This window comes from Aptenodytes forsteri, unplaced genomic scaffold, assembly GCF_000699145.1.
Source record: "Aptenodytes forsteri isolate BGI_AS27 unplaced genomic scaffold, ASM69914v1 Scaffold352, whole genome shotgun sequence".
NCBI classification, from domain to species: Eukaryota; Metazoa; Chordata; class Aves; order Sphenisciformes; family Spheniscidae; genus Aptenodytes; species Aptenodytes forsteri.
The window spans coordinates 1,291,231-1,308,998 of NW_008794860.1; the positions used below are offsets into that span (position 1 = coordinate 1,291,231).

The window sequence follows — 17,768 nt, forward strand, 5'->3', positions numbered from 1 at the left end:
TAGCATACTGTATGGCTCTGTTTCTTTCTGGTGACTTGTGTTTTTAATGGATGTTTGTCTGTAGTACATCTTTGATTATAGCTTTCAGCACATAAGGCTTCATCTTGGAGAGTGTTGCTTTCTTTTTCAGTGAAGCTTGAAGCAATACATGGGAGATAAAGCTGTTCACCACCTCTCAGAATTGAACTATTCTTTTCCTGCTTGACGTTTTCATTTTAAAATTGCATTGTAGGAGCTGCATAATTTTAAACCCTCTCATATGATTAACTTTCACCTCATTCTTAGAAATAATCTTAGCTTGTTCTAAAAGTCTGTAACTTGTGTTTGGAAGGAGTGTGCATTGAAAAGGTGCTGCAACTCCTTACTGACTAAAGATGCTTTCGTGTGGTCAGTGGTTTTACTGGAGGAAATCTGTTATGCTGTGTATTCTTTTAAAGAATGATAAATCTTGAAAATTCACTTCCTAGGCAAACTGGGTTTTGTGTCGCATAATGAAGACAATGTGGGGGGAAACTGCGCTGAGCAGTTTTAGTCTTACTGTAGATTGCATATTACTATTCCGGTATACCAAACATTTATAGAATTTACAGATATTTAGTTACATGTTTAATATAAATGAATTGACCGTGTTTTCTTCCCAAATTTGGGTGCTTAACTATAAATAGCCTGACTTTTAAATATGTCAAACTCTGCAGCTCCTGTTGACCTAAATGGGATCTGTGCATATTCAGCACTTTTGAAGATCATGCTGCTTATTAGAGACCTAACTTTAAATGCCTGTATGTATACATATAAGTAGATAATAAGGCATTTGAATTACTGAGTAGAGATATTTTGACCATCTGTGTGTGGGTTTTTTGGTTTAATATCTACAAGATAACAGTACTTTTGCATTTCAGAAAAAGTAATAGTTGCAATAAATTGGGCTACGAGAGGGTTGTATTTCAAGGTAATTTTATGTTCCAACAAGTGTTGAAATAGGATGACAAACAGTTACCCTTTAACAAACTCAGCTTCATTGTTGATGTAGATTGACTTCATGAAACAGTTTAAATAGTTTGAACTAATAATAAGCAATTTGGAATTTAAATTATTTCCCATTTCTCATATTAAAATAACACTTATCATCCTTGTGTTTCTATAAGCTATTGCAGATCACAAGCCTCTGGTAAAGTAATAAGTGGAGAGGAACATTTTTCGAGCAAAAAGTGCCTGGCTTGGTTTTATGAATATGCAGGTAATATGCAATGGGTTCATATTTAAAACTACATGGTTTTGTTTAAAACAAACGAATACTTCAAATATTATTTGCATTTTGCTTTTTTTATGCTGATGTAGACACAAAAAGTATGTCCATGTTTCCTTCCTTATAACATGCACTTGAATTAGTATGGCTTTTACTATCGCCTTTTCAGTATTTGTTCTTTTTGACTTTTTCTTCTTGACTCTATGCTTTATAACTTACCCTGGTGTTCTTTAAAATGAAATAACTGATGTTGGACAGTATAGTGTTGAACCGGGATATACTGAGTGATTCTACTTCTTGCATTGAAATGGACAGGTAGAAGTCAGGACATTGAGAGATAGTTTAGATAGAAGATTATTTATCTAACTAGATCTTGTTTGTAATCAAATTGGAAGGATAATGAAATAGTTCATGATTTAAACCTCTGGGTTTTCTATTTTACAAAATAAAATAATAGATGCTTATACTGTTTTTCCTATCTGAGAATCTGTCCTAACATTTTTGATATTCTAAGTAACAAATGTTTCATTCAAAAGTGTTAGAAGTAGCCTCCTTCAAATAAATCAGAATTGCTATCCAGGTAATAGTTGCTTTCAGTGAATATGCAGTGTATTTTGCAGAATTTATTAGACTCTTACTGCCATGTCTTTACCAATTATATGGTTAGAAATTCAGGATCTGTAAACTGTTACTAATTTCTTTTCTTGTCTAGTCACTACTTGAAGTCCATCATAACTAGTTGGTGTTTAAAACTCATTAATGGCCAGTTCTCAGTATGAAATGGGTTGATTTATCTGCCAGCAATTGGTTTGAGTATATTTATCAGAACTGATATTTTCCTTGCAGTCTTTCCACAGTAATGAACTACTCCTGATTCTAGTAGTCTGCTTTCTAATTTGGGTTTGAGGCATACTTTTTTGGAGTAAAGAGTATTTTCTGAGGAAAATAATAATTCTCGGTTAATTTTTTTCTGATAAATGCTCCTGCACATACTTTAACTTTTTTAAGGCCTGTAAATTTTGTTTTTGTTGTTGAGCCAAGAACTGAGTGTAGGAGGTTATACTTTGTTAGTTAACCAGTAATCAAAATATGCCACGTTTCTAGCATAAAATAGAATTTCAGTGAAATTGTACATCATAGGAGGTTAAATCTTTCCATTAAAAGAGAAAATTACACACACACATATATATATATGTGAATTGTACATATGATTTCTGGGCCAAAAACACTGATTGAAGTTTATACTTGTCATTACCAGTGAACCTTTGTATGTGTTTCTCTTCATAACTTAAACTTGCAATTTTTTTAACACATTCTATGTAAGGGTTTCTCAAAACCAGATAGCAGCGTTTTGCCTTGCTTACCTAGGTGAAATGTTCTGTGCAACATTTTTCAAGAGGTAGGGGTTCATGATCTTAAATGCCAGTTGCATTTTATTTTCCTGTAAAAGTAGCCATTCTCAATAGCTTTTATTGACTATGTTCTTATTTCACAGTGAGTAATTATTCAAAGTACATTATCCAAACTCTTAAAAAGAATTCTGCTTACAATAACAGCAGTGGATACAGATGAAGTGGAGACAGGTATCATCAAGGGGAAAAAAAAAGTGGACTGTTCTGTCTATGTATAAATAGCAAAATTTGCCAAAAAATCATAAAATAGCATGTTGTTCTGGAAGATAAAGCCTTTACCTTTTTCATGGGTTCATATTCACTAAAACAATGTTAACATAATGATCCAAGACACATCAAAATAGCATGTCAACAGGCCTTCTAATAATATTTGGTTGCCCAGTGGGAGTCATTTTTGGAACAGGCTTAGCAGAAATAACTGAAACCAGAGAGAGATTCAGAGAAACAAAGCGTTGTAGAGTGTGTCTGTATGTGCTCTTTAAATACACAATTTTGCTGCTTTTTAGAGGCTTTCTTTGTGTTAAAATGGAAAAGTGACAGCGTAACACTAACTGTTGTGGTCCTAATCGAGTTATTTTCATTGCAGTCATAAACTTTTTCTGCTTTGTACATGGCTAACGTGCTTAGCATTTTTCTGATTTATTGTTCTCACTCTCATATTACTCAGCATCATAAAACTAACCTTACATTATTTGAAGATTCATCCTTTTCTGTGTTAGTGCAAACCCATAATGTTAACACCGTTGAAAGAGTAATATTTGTAATAGCTCAGACGGAATTAATTTTTTTTTATTGTTGATAAAATAACTCTTTGAAGAACACTATTCATAGAGTAACTTCAGCACAGAGTAACGGTACCCACGTTGTCTTAAAAACAATTGACAGCCACAGTTGCTGGAGTTGAGCTATGTCAATGGGAAACTCAGTGGAGTCTTTTGAAAACTCATACACAAACTAAAATAGCTTGTCTGCTGTTGTGGGGAGGCAGTGCACAACATGAAAGTTCTGGTTTAGTTTTGCTTTTAGTTCATAGTGTTACTTCATATGTAGTATACATGTCTCCACATTGCAGTTGATGGAATGGTTCTAACATAAAAGCTACTTAATAGTGTAATTCACTGTTTTTAAAGCTAGCTTGTATGCAATATAGTCTAATTACTGTTGTGTGTAGCCCTTGTGGGCAGTGAATGTTACTCAGATTTCAATCTGGTTTCTTTTTTGGTTTTGAAGGTCCCGATGAAGTTGTGGGGCCCGAAGGAATGGAAAAGTTCTGTGAAGACATCGGTGTTGAGCCTGAAAATGTAGGTTTCTTGCACGATACTATTAACACTTTAAAAGGGGGTATTGGATAAGATTAAGTTCTGTGTAAAACTCTTTCACTTCAGTAAGCAAAGAGTTGTTTATGTTTCTGCTTTTAGGAGCTGTTCTAAGATATTTCAGCTGAATACATCAATTATGCGTGGCTGGTGTGTGAGGGTTTTTGTTTTATTATAGTAATACTTCATTTTCAGAAATTGAAATTAAGAGAAAGATTGCACGTAGCTGAATTAGTAAATGGTAACAAATATAAAGTGCAAGCATGTACAGCAATTGCCAGAATGTTTGAATGCTTAGAGTTTTCTTCTTGGACATCTAGAAATCAGCATTTTCTTAAATACTGACTCCTTTTTCTCCCCTTGTTTTTTTTCACCCCCCCTAGATTATTATGTTAGTTTTAGCCTGGAAACTAGAGGCTGAAAGCATGGGATTTTTTACCAAGGAAGAATGGTTAAAAGGAATGACCTCATTACAGTAAGAGTGTTTTTACATATATAATAGAATGTTCTAATTTTATGTTTGTACCATAGCTTAATTATTCTTGCCCTCAGTTTATTGTGCATTGGCAATAAGACGCAGAAACTCTTGCTTTTAGGTCTGGTCTCGGTCAAAAACTGGAAGTAGCTACTGTTAATCAACAAGTTGTGAATCGGATGAGTTCACTCAAATGATAAAGTTCTGTCTAACCGTAATAAGTCAGGTTTTCGTGGCTGCTGCTTCTTACAAAAAATATGTTAAAATATCATTCTACTTAGCAGACACAAATAAGTAGATCTGGAGATACCCATAAGCATATCTCAGTACTGGTACTCTAGAAAGTTTTTACTGATTTCTAAGCTTTATAGATGAGGACTGTATGATAATAATTCTAGTTATTAGTGTTATTAATTAGATGCAGGTCAGAAGCCATGCTTAATGTTTAGATTAAATAACACTCTTTTTCAATTTATAAATAAACTTCTCACTCATTCTGTCTGTAAGAATTTTGGTGAGATAATGCTCTGCCTAACGAGATTGGTTGTTTCATGAAACTAATCAACTTTGTGAGGCTTAGTTCAATTGTCACTTTTTGTTTGTTCTTCATGAAGCTACTTATGGTACATGAGTGTTTCAAGGGTGACTTGTTATGACACTGCGTTCAATATTAAAAATGTCAGGGAGCTACTGTTGCAGCTACAGCATGGTGGGAAAGAGGGGCTGATTTGACCCTTGGAGTTGGCACAATTGCCCTATCAGTTGTGAATTGATTTGGGAAATTGTATTGGGCAGATACCCTCTGGTTATTCGGGACTACAGAGTAAGTGACTGGCCTGACTCTCTTGTGCAAATCTTACTTGATTTGGGATCAGGCTTCTGATAGACGCCTTGATTGTTTAGTGGCTATCAGAAGCTCTTAAATTTAGTAAGAGCTGGAACGATTAAATTGCCTGAAATTCAGGATGAGAGAGATTAAATTCTGGGTGCATAAATTTTTAGATGCAGTGAATGGATATAATTTTGTCACTTCTCTGAAGTACTTAATTTTTACGCCCAAATGGAAACTCTCAAGAGTTAGCCAGTCTTAGCAGAATGCAAGCACAAAGATGGAAACTCTCTAACTCTTGTTAGCCAGTCTTAGCAGAATGCAAGCACAAAGATGTACGCAATCAGGCACCTCTTCAGAGCCAATATTATAGACTTTATTTCTAATAATCTGCTGTGATTAGGAATCTTCTGGTTCTTTTAAGAACAGAGCTGGTCATGCTGTAGGCTAAATGTGTTTAAGACAGAAAACATGGTACTGCTGTGCATTTTTTTTATATAAACAGATTTGTGATCGGAGCACTTGCCTAAGCCTAAACCAGTTAACCTGTATGTTTTGCTTCTCCTGGGTATGCTCTAATAGCAGGCTGTAGACTAAGCAGCTGGATGAAGCAGTGACACTCGCATAAAGGAATTCAAGATTCGTTGGCTTAAAAAGAGAATATAAATCTGTAGACTTCTGCTGTTTGTGCTTACTGGGAAGGGAGAATCATAGTATGGGATTCCATCTGGAATGGGGGAATCTATTTTCTCTTGAAAGGTTTGACAAGTTTTGAAGGAGAATGATTTTTTTTTTACGCTCTTAAACCAATAGAGTATTATTACATTCTTGCACAGCATTTTTTTTTTTTAATTTTTGCATGAAGAAACAACATTAAAATGCATTAAAAGTCCAGAGAGTATTCTGAGTCAGAGTTGTATTACAGAATCCTTATTTCAAAATACGTGAAATGTCACATAAGGTAATTGCATGAACAGGGTTGGGTGGAATTCAGCTCCATAGTAAGACACCTAAATGTGTGGTTTATATGCAAGAGCTGGATTTCTTAAACTCTTACTGCAATCTTTGGAGATCTAGTCAATGTAGTGGAGTTTAGGGAGGTATTCAGTTTGCCCTAAGACCTAGTGACTGGTCACCTGAGTTGCTCTTACAGGTTGGTTGGCTAGACCTCTATTAATGGCAACACCTAAAGCTTAGACACCTAAGTCCAGTCTACAGTTAGATGCCAACATTTGGGTGCCTGAATCTTGAAGTGACATTCTTTTTGTGTGTGGTTTTGTGATATGCTGATGAAATTTGTTCTTCAGAGAGGAGGAGAAAAATAAATATGTGATAAGGTATACACTGTCAAAATTAAGGTGGATCAAGCACTAAGAAGCAGCATATGAGACTTAACTTAAGCTGCGAAAGTGAGGTTTCTAGCATATTGTGTTGGTAGGGTGAATTCTGCCCTATATATATATACGTGTGTGTATATATATATATATATATGAAAGCTGGGTGCCTGAATCTAAATTAATCATCTGAAGCTCTTTTCATAGTCAGCAGAGAGAAACAAGTACGTCTGCTGGGCAATTTATTTCAGCTGTTTTAAACACCTCCTTAGGATGAAATGAATAGCCCTCAGGAGGTGACTGTCTACATTTGCTTTAAAGCTGTCAGAGGGTGAATAACTTAGTTGAGCATTTAACTTTACCTATCTGAGTTAAAGGAGAAGCATACTCATGTATCTGTCAATTATAGGTTTTACAGACCTACAAAGAAAAAAAAATCTAGTTACAAAATGAAGGTGAAGGAAAAAGGATTACAATTCATGATTTTATTGAACTGCACAGAAGTAATTGTTTGAACTGGGTAAATACGAAGAATTTCATGTGTAAGGAAGTGAGGCATAAGCAGCTGTATTATCTGAGTACTTCCCTCTGGTTATTTTTTTTTAACCTTAGAATTTGAGCCAAATTTTACGTTAAAGTTGAGCTTTTGAAAATGAGTGGCCAGGTAAAGGGGAGAGAGCCAAATTAGATTCCAATTGAGGGAAAGATAAGGTCATGCTCTCACATCTTTAGGTACAAGAAGCCACATGAGAGAGAGGGAGAGAGGCAGGAAAGTCAGATTTGTAACTTCTTGCTGTTTGCAGAATTATTAGTAAAATCAACTTATTTGGGTTGGTTTTAATGATAGCCTAAAATCAGCTGCTTTTCCAACGAGTTTTTTGCTTGTTACTGCCTTTCTGTTAATGTTTGTGAGGCTAACACAACGTATAGTGTAAATAATTTTTTTTATGCCAGTATAGCATTCAATGTATTCTGGAATCTAAACAATTTCTGGTCTCCAGACCTGTAAATCAATTGACATAGTGAAACTATAGCATTGTCAGGGCATGGAAAAGATGTCCTTTTCCTCTCTTAAGCCATTACTTCCTTGGACCTCTGTATGCTCCAGTTATAACATGAAACGTAAATTTCAGAAGATCCTGTTTCAATGCTTGAAGAGAGTAGATGGGCTAGATGGATATAATTTCCTTTTGTCCATCTGGAGGGCTGGATGATGGCAGGGGAACTCTTTTGTAGGTTAAAAGACCTTCAAACTAGTTTATATACTACCATTAAATGCTTTTGGTTTAATGTTTGTATACATCTTAGTAATTTTTCTTTTTAGTAAAAGAAAAGCATGTGTGAATAATTATGAATATGAAACATTAGAGTATGAGTAGGAGTTATTGAATCATCACTCTGTCCATGTTAGCTATACCTCAAATGAACTCTCTACCTCAACAGAAATCAAAATAGGACTGCTTTGTGGTGCTAATTTAAGTTTTGTTATAAATATGAGTATGAGTAATTATTGAATCATCACTCTGTCCATGTTAGCTATACCTCAAATGAACTCTCTACCTCAACAGAAATCAAAATAGGACTGCTTTGTGGTGCTAATTTAAGTTTTGTTATAAATATGATATAGGGATGCAAAGAGAATGTAGTAAGCTAATGTCTTGTTTTGTTGATCTTGAGGTAACCTTATTTAATGCTATCTTTCAGTAAAGGCAGTTCAAGAAATCACATCTTTTTCCAGTCTCTGTACAGGAGTTTGGTGTTAATTCACATGTGCTAATTAGAAGGTTGTTCTTACTTAAAAAAAAAAAAGGAAGATTATTCTAAGTATGGGTGACCTCAGTCATCTTGTTTATGGTGCAGCTGCACCAGCAGCTGTATCGCTATAAAAGAGGAGTTTGACAGCTCCTTCCCTCACTAGTGTCAAGAAAATCAGTGGCCAGGTGTGGAAAAGCCTTAAATGGCTTTAACAGAGGTATGTCCCTGCATTGGACTTCAGAGGGTGATGCCTGTCTGTCCGAGTGTGATCCATTTGACTGTTTGGTTTTAAATAGGTTGACAATAGTTCAGGAGTCTTGAGGCTTAATAATTGCACATTTTCATACCAACTTTTTCAAGAGAATCATTTCTGCATTAAAATACATATAGCCAATAGTACAGCAGACAATAACAGGAATTTTACTTTGTACTTAAATTTATGATTATTTGAGCAATTTTAACAAAATATTTGGTAAAAAATTTAAACGTACTGAAATTTGTGTTTATCCATGGTATGGTAATCTCAGTCAAATTATATTTGACAAAACGTGTGGTAAACCCACTTTAAGTAGCTTATATATGTCATTAGTACACTAACAACATGAGCATTTAGTTAGGTGTTAAATAGGTAGATTTGTCCTCAAATGTAGAGGACAATATTACTGCAGTATGAAGGTTTGAATGTAGAAAGAAGAGATATGAATATAAAATGAGATGCCTTTGTAGCATAGCATAATACTGTTTTAAGGGTTAAACAATAGAATACATAGACCAATTAAATGGCTGAAGACAAAAAAGTAATTTTCTTTAGTTAAATTTACCAAAGCTTTTTTAGCAAGATTTCTTTTTCAACTTAATGCATGGTTTATTGCAAAATATATTAGTTTTTATCATCTACATATGCAGCCTAATTAGCTAATAGTTTTATTTATTTAGCACTGATCTTAGCTGGGACTCAGTGCTGCTTTAGGTAGATGCTGCTAGAGACAAGAAATGACAAAAGGCTCCATCAGCTGGAATTGCTATGTTTTTCTTGTCGCAGCCCGAGAGGGGCAGACACAGACGTGCACACACAGTCTAGCAGACCTGAGGATGAGGAACAGCAGGAGGTATCAGCTGTGGGCAAAGTACAGTGTCTCAGCAACCTGCTGCGGTACTCCTGAGGGGCCCTTGCTCTGGGCTGCTGTGCAAGTCCATAAGGAGCTGTTAAAGATGCAAATGTATTCTCTGAGAGGCAGGCTGCCAGAAGGGGGACACATTACCAAAGGAAGTATTTGTGTACATCTGCGTTTCTGAAAGTATTGCTCCTGTCACACAGGATACAGGGCAAGGCGGAATTTCTTTTTTTTTTTTTGAGTCATGGCAGCTATTTTATAAGAATAAAATGTGATATAATACAACAACTGTTCTTCTGAGTGAGTTGTTCCTGGAGGATTAGCATGTGTAAATTACATTCTCCTCTGCCATTGTTGGTGAATCTAACCCACTTTCTATTTGGAAACAAAAGTCCTTGCTAAGTAAAATACATGGAGATCTTTTCTGCCAAAGGGTTATCCTGTCAACTAGCAGACCTGTACATTCTCATACAGCTTGTGAGTTTTCAGTTGAATAGCTACTGACTAATCCAGGTGGTAGGCTTATCAGAGCTTGCATTTATCAGTCATAAAATACAAGCAGACTAGTATGTTTTGCAGAGTGCCTGCTCAATCCTGCCAATTGTAAATATGTAGTCTTGAAGTGTGTGTTTAGGGTTTTTTTTCCAAAGAGGTATGGCATAAAGCCCTTATTTACAGCTGGATTTTACCACCTTAATGCACACTGAATACTGTTTTCTCCAAACTTTCATAGTGATTGAAAGACAAGATAGTGCAGGGTATGAATATAAATTGCACAGTATGGCATAAAAAGACTACTATTTGAGAAGTAAAGCAGAGACTTTGTATTATGTTGCTGATACATTTTAAAAAAACTTGCTTACTGAAGCCAGGCATTCATCATTTCAGTAAGCTGCAAATGTTGAGCATGTTCAGTGTTCTTTAAGTCACTTTCATAGTATTACTCCTGTACATCTAATGATTGCATTTTGGTGATTTTAATTTTTTATGTTTGCTGGCATTTTTTTCATTGTCCAAAATGTTTTGTTTTGAACTTCTAATGTCATTTGTTTTTCTTCATTTTAAGGTGTGACTGTACAGAAAAATTACAGAGTAAATTTGACTTCTTGCGGTCACAATTGAATGACATTTCATCCTTTAAGAATATCTACAGATATGCCTTTGATTTTGCAAGGGTAAGACTACTGGAATGTTAGAGTAGTTCTTATTTTAATTATTCAGCAAGCTTGAACTTGAGTGGTTTTTGTGCTTTCTTTATTCAACCTTAGGATAAAGACCAGCGAAGTCTTGATATTGATACTGCAAAATCCATGTTAGCTCTTCTGCTAGGAAGAACTTGGCCACTGTTTTCAGTATTTTATCAATACCTGGAGGTACAAGTTTCCTTGACTTTCTAAATGATGGCATAGTAGTTGGGCTATTCTGTGAAAAGATTTCAGGGTTTGTGTTGTTTTGCTCAAGAATGTATCCATATTGCTCCTCTTCCCTTGCTCTATGTGCTTATGAAATGGTGATGTTCTTGTATGCATCACAGATCCTTTTCTCCCTCCCTGTGCCCCACCCCCCTCTCTTATCAAAGGCAACTAAAATTCTGTCTTAATTAGACTATAAAGGTAAATTTAAAATTAAATAATAGAGCCCCAGTAGTCTCTTCAGCTGCATCTGTGCTGAATTTCAAGTTTGCTTTGTGTGAATACAGTATGTAGGTACCTTGGGCTCTGGCTGTCTCTTGAAGATTTTGGTCAGCTCAGCTGCAAGTGACTTAGTCAGTAATGTGGACGTGTGTAGTTTGTGGAGCATGCTAGGCTTGAGAGTATTCCCTGGCTTCAAGTCAGTACTAATATTGCAAAGTAGATGTCCTTATGATCATACTGTATTGTACCCTGGAGAAAAGATTTTTCTAATTGTTCATTCTGGAAATATATCTGAGCTAGGTATGCCCCACTTCAGGGCAAGATGAAAATTTACCAGTTTTTGAAGCTGAAGAATGGTGACTTCCTAATTCCCTCGTATTTCAATTTTGCTCTGATCTTTCAAGAAACCATTTTATGTAGTCTCAGAACTATGAAACATGTATATGTGTAGTATTTTAAAAAATGGAAAACCAAGGAAATAGTAGCTGTTGTTACCCATTAAATTGTTTGTTAGGAACTGATTGAAGATAAAATGAGATAAATGAGATGCAGTATTACCAAATGCCATTTGACATTTTAATGTTCTGAAATTACTTTCCCTAGCAATCAAAGTATAGAGTTATGAACAAGGATCAGTGGTACAATGTGCTAGAGTTCAGCAGAACTGTCCATGCAGATCTTAGCAACTATGATGAAGATGGTGCATGTAAGTATTTGTAACATTTTGCTTATTCAACTACTATTTCAGTATTTTCAATTTGCATAAAACAAATTTCTGTAACAGAAACAATACTGTAAGGTATAAAATATTTCTTCTCCAACAATGCATAGAAAAACTGTCCTGATAACCATCCGTCTTCAAACTGCAGATGTTAATTGTAGTCGTATGTCAGGGGTATGATGGTGTACTTGAGCCAGCTTATATTCAGTTGAGTATCTAGCGAAGCTGCTAGCTACATGAAACTAGAGACTTGCAAATAGAACTCTAAACAGCAAACTCTCATTTTGTACTAATGTATAATAAATTCTAGTTTAACTATAAAGTAGCCTAGCTGCTGGTACTTGGGGCTGAACTCTACACCTGGCTGATAGTCAATCATACTATGACTGAATTGCACTAGGCATCCCATTTTGGTCTGTGTTCTAATTATGTGCAATTTTGAAAGCTCTGGTAAGAAGGGATTAGTTGCGCTGATTTACGATATAACCTTATTTTTATGCTCTCCATTCAGTTCGGTGCACCGTCAGATATCAGGAACACTTTTTTCCACAGTTCTGTGTAGTGTTATTTGTGCACTTCTTGCCACCCTTGGATTGAAATGATTGTAGTAATCTTTGAGCATTAATAAGTATTTGACCATAGGATTGACATGGATGTTACCTAGACCAATAGTTTTAACCTTCATACTTTAAGAGAAGATGTTTGAAAGACATTGGCAAATATAACTCCAAGTTTCGTCCATTTGCAGGGCCTGTACTTCTGGATGAATTTGTTGAATGGCAAAAAGTTCGTCAAGCATCATAGCAAGAATTCAAAAGAAAATGCAAAAGTTTTTTTTGGTGCCCACCTGTACACAAACTAATGAGAAAAACGAAGGATTGCATTTTCATTCTTAAGAAAGACTTTACAGTAATTTTTTTCCTTTTTAAGGAAATTTTCTTGTTACACATGATATGGGCATTGAACCACACCTCTTCTGAGACTGAAAGTTGGAGTTCTTGTTTTGAGTCTTATGTTTATAGCGTTTATTTCAGAACAATAAAGATTCAGATTTGTGACAAAGGCCTAAAAGTGAAGAATGTCCCTTGAATGTGAGTGTGGTGTCTATTTTTAAAACCAAATCTTTAAGATTATCTTTTTCAGAAGTGCCCTTTGCTATGAATTTTTGAAGACCTTAAAAATACTTAACTGGCACTGTTGCTTGCTGATGGTATGGTTGTCTTGTGTGACAGACATTAGAAAGAATGACTGGTTTTTGGAGCCCTGGGTGGGAGTGTGCTAATTTACGTATTATGTATTGGTCATGGGTTGTGCCACAGTTTTCAGCTCCTTGTGGAGATAAAGGCCTTAAACTCTTTTTTTTTTTGTTTTTTGTTTTTTGTTCAGTACCCACCCAGTGGCATGACATTTAATGGCAGGCCGCCACAGTTTAGCTCCTTGTGGAGATAAAGGCCTTAAACTCTTTTTTTTTTTTGTTTTTTTTTCAGTACCCACCCAGTGGCATGGCATTTAATGGCAGGCCCTTTTAAAGCAGAAAGATGTAGAGCGTATAGCTCTAAGTGCAGAACAGCTGAAAACTAGTTGCCTGTACTTCAGATGGTGAACACAAATACTCTGGTACAGTAAGGCAGCTTCAGATTTTTACTACAATTTAGACTTTGGATTGCTTTGTATAAAAAGTGCAATTTATATTTTAAAAGGGAAAGCTGGAAAGACTTGGTTTCAAGCTTTGCTTCTTACGTGTTTTAGACTGGAAGCATTCACAACATGACTTTTTTATCTCCCTGGATGCTTTTCATAATGTAAGTCAAGAAGAGACTATTAAATCACCTACCTTTGACCTGTACATAACAGGCTATTAATTTTTACCCTGTTACTCCATGTATTGAGTCCAATAACTACTGTGATTGCCCTTTTAGGCGCTCAGTACTCATGGCAACCTTTAAATACAGTAGAAGTTTGTCACTCTACCTTCCTGCCCAGGAGGCTGAATGCCACCCTTGAGAAGGAAAGGGATTTTCATAAGTAAATGTGAGAAACCAAAACAGAATGAGAGAATGAAACATTTGTAACTTCTACTTTATTATACAAATATATTATGTAGGCTGTGATAATGCCATGAGACTCAGTCAATGATCAAGGCCTCATTGTGCCAAATATTTCAACAGCTTGAAATAAGAATAGACAATGTAAGCTAGGCATGACTTGAAGATCTTTGCCTCAGGGAAATTACTTCTGTTTTGCACATCCCTTATTCAGACTAACAAGCATGAGTTTTCCTATCCTTAAGGAAAGCTTTATTCCCAAGATGAATTTTTTTTTTACAAGGGTGGGGGGGGAAGAAAAGGTGTGAGGAGAAATAATACAAAGTGGGACAAACTAGTAGTGTGTGCCTGTGCTCTTGTTCTACTAGAGAGGACCACTCTTGCAACTTATTCTCCAGACCTGCTTGCTGTGGACTGTAGGAAGCAATGCAGGGGTGGTCCATGGGCTGTTCTGCAAGTCACCCAATAGTGCAGTTGAACCTCAGAAGCTTGGTTCTGCCCAAGCAAAAAACAGCATTGGGGGCAGGGAAACAAAACAAACAACAATTGAGATACTTGGAAGATCTCTGCTTGTAGAGTGGCTAGTGTCTGTGTGCCTGCAAACACATGCACTGCAGCTGTTCTAAATATTTTTCCACCTTTTTTAAGGGAAGTACTTAATTTTAGACCTCATGTAGGCTACAGCAGTTCTCTTCAGTATGTTACAAGTTGTCCATTTGCATTGCTGATAATTCTGATTTCACTCATAACAGAGTGCCTTTCATTTGGAAGTTGCCCTATCCCACAGAAAGTTAGTGCCAGAATGAGATTAAATTCAAGAGTCCCAAGATCACTGGTAGAATAAGGTCCTAAGATGCACAGATAAACATGCACCAATTAACTTATGTCAGGGGAAGTACTGCTGTATAGTAAATCTCTGCAGAGGCACTGATTCCAAAATTACTTGCTCAAATTCTCTACGGTGACTCTCCTTGCTTAGTATGTTTAGTCCCCATTATAACTGGGAAATTCTCTTTCCAGAAATTTTGAAATACTAGTTAGAAGATTAATATTTTCTAGTGTGATTAAAAAAAAAAAAATCTTTTTTAGGTAACTGCGAACTGTTGTGAATTCAATTTAAACCAGTTGGTCCTAGAGGATGGTATTAGAGTCTAACAGTAGGAGTGATGCATCTACCAATTCAAGGTGGTCAAGTACTTACCGTTAAGGTGTAAGACACTATGTGATGTATCATTTGTATCTCTGTTAAGGTTTTATCAGTATTTCTATAATAAATCCATGTTTCAGGGATTTATAACTTGGTTGTGTGTGTGATTGAAAATCATCAGTTACTGTAAAACTTTGACTGGGAATGAATGTATTTAAACTACTTAAAATCAATATAGTTTTTCAAATTTGAATAAAATAGGATTTTAAGTTATGTTTTTGTGCTCAAAACTGCAATCAGATTTATTGTTTAAATGTGAACTAATGGCTTGTACAGTTTCATTCTGAGCTGATCACTTTTATTAGCTGTCTTTTATTAAATCATTTTACAGCTTACTGTGGATAAGTGCCAAAAGCTGTTTATTTATTTTAGTTTTTTAATTTTGTGCATGTCCACAAGCCAAAACTGAGTTCAGCTAAATGCTTGCTTTAGTCTCTGAATTTTGCTTTGCTCAGGTGCATTTCAGTCTATTGAATTAAAAAAAAGTGACACCTTATTTTTTAGTATTCTAAGATGAAAGTTCACAGGTGAAATATGCTGCCACAGTTGTGACAAATAATAAAATCAAAGGTGAAATGTCTTCCAAAACTAAATCATAGTGGTGTCTATCTTGATGTTATAAACTTCACTTTAATCTCACTTTCATTTCTTGGTATTAATTCTTCCTAACATAACTAATTTTTTCTAGTTTTCTTAGACAACTAACAGTTTTGGTTTTTAAATCTGAAAACGCCCACCTGTTCATGGAAAAAGCCATACTGGTAGATTGAAATGTAATATTTCTCCTATGTAAAAATGTGCTCCTGAATTAAACAGTCATGTATGTTTACCTATGTCTTTAACTGTATATGTAGTCTTGATCCAATTTACTGTTTAAACTTCTAATTCTTTACTAATGGCTGTAATTTCACTTTTCTATATAGCAGAATTTGAATTTTGCATTTGAGATTGCTATGGATACAAGCTTGGTACCAATCACAGGTGGCCCAAAAGGCGGCACTGTGGTCTCTATTTCCATTGTTATGGTTCTTTCATATCTCTCAAAAGCTTTGAGCTGATATACTGATATTGACTGCACAAAAATTGCAAAAGGGACCATGTTTGATGTTTTTGATGTTTTGTTCATTTTTTAAGCTAGTGAACAGTTCTTTCAATGCGATATGTACAAACTTGTACAAGTTTAGCTTTAAGTATGACGAATAAAATGGTATGTAATAGGGCAGAAAACTTTTTTGTCATGCTGCCTCTTTTAGTTTTTTCTTTTGTTATGTATAACTGTTTGTAAAATCACTGAGAGACTTAATTCCAGCAAGATGGATCAGTCTAACTTCTAACTTAACCTTACTGAATAATTTATTTGCTCCTGTGTGCACATATAGATAATAGAACTTGATCTCAACTGGGAGCAACAGCAAACACCATTCTTGATTATATCCCGTGTTATTAGGTGCTGATAGAACATAATGGTCCTGGTAACTAACTGTCATGAATTATTCACTGGATGAACACTTCCAACAACCTGTTGCAATGCATGAGAATGAAAAGAGAATGAGCTTTTCTCTCTTCCCTGGCCACCTCACTTCCCTGTCCCCCCACCCCCTTGCCCTCCCTAGCATATCTGTTGGGTCACTCCTCTGTTTTTAGGAAAGGACTCGGCGTTTTCCAGTGTACTCTTCCATAGGGTCTTTCGGAGCCCATTACAGAAAGGATCAAAGCCAGCATCCCGCCATATGTTTGAGTTGGTGACACTGTTTTCCTTGCAGATACAGCTTGTTCCACTCTTAACACTTTCTAGTTGTTGAGGTCCAATGCCATACCTGCCTCAGGACAGTCTTCTCTCCTGGAGATCATCAGTCTCTCTCAGACCTAAGGCAATGCCCGTTTGCTGTCTCCACAGTTCTACTTTATCTTCTTTTGATAATGAAGTTCCCAATGCCTTCCTGAGTCAGTAGGATGTTTAGAGGTATGCAAACCAGGCACCTCATATCTGTATCTACAAGCGATGGCAACAGTTCTGTTACTTCTCTTTACCCCTGTCTTCTATATTATCATTCTGTATTTCTTTCTGTCTCTGTGGGAAAGGACACTGTAGTGTTAGGTAGGCATATTAAAGACTGAATGTGTACTGCAAGACGATGTTGCCTAGTGTTATCTTAATTTTTATTTTTAAACCACTGCCAGGCTTGTCACCAAAATCAAATTAGTTTCTCAGATTTGTATATCACTTCATCCAGACTCTAAACTTTAATCTTGCGCCTGTTTTTATCTTAACTAATCAGAGTTTGGCATTCCCTATATATTGGGATCTCCTTAGCTTTTTTCCCCTGAATAGTAACTGACCATATTAACAATGACAGAAGACGTAAGTTATTGAATTTGTCTGTTTTATGGGCCTTTAATCCAAGTTGGTTCCAACATATTTCTGTTGAATGACTTCCTACTTTAGAAGTTATTAAAATGTTATGGTTGTGTCCTGTTCTTCTAGAAACTATGCCTATTGATAAAGATACTTTAAACGCAACATTTTTCAGCTTCTTAAATTAAACTTCTTCCCTAATTTTGGCAATTTAAAAAAAAAAAAATCACTCCGTGTTTCAGGGGTTTTGTTCATGGATATATTTTTATCAGCTCAGTAGTGAATTAGTGCTGATTATGAAATAATTTAAAGGTGTTTTCGGC

The 17,768-nt window shown here is 35.7% G+C and overlaps 1 protein-coding gene across 1 annotated transcript; it reads left to right on the top strand.

The window, feature by feature from the left end:
- The first annotated feature begins 1,124 nt into the window (after positions 1 to 1,124).
- On the top strand, positions 1,125 to 12,927 carry DCUN1D5 (defective in cullin neddylation 1 domain containing 5). The gene is made up of 7 exons (XM_019470840.1): positions 1,125 to 1,237; positions 3,889 to 3,959; positions 4,358 to 4,449; positions 10,549 to 10,657; positions 10,751 to 10,855; positions 11,720 to 11,822; positions 12,586 to 12,927. The coding sequence occupies exons 2-7, from the start codon at positions 3,918 to 3,920 to the stop codon at positions 12,639 to 12,641; spliced, it is 507 nt and encodes a 168-aa protein (XP_019326385.1). The 5' UTR covers positions 1,125 to 1,237; positions 3,889 to 3,917; the 3' UTR covers positions 12,642 to 12,927.
- Positions 12,928 to 17,768: the final 4,841 nt, after the last annotated feature.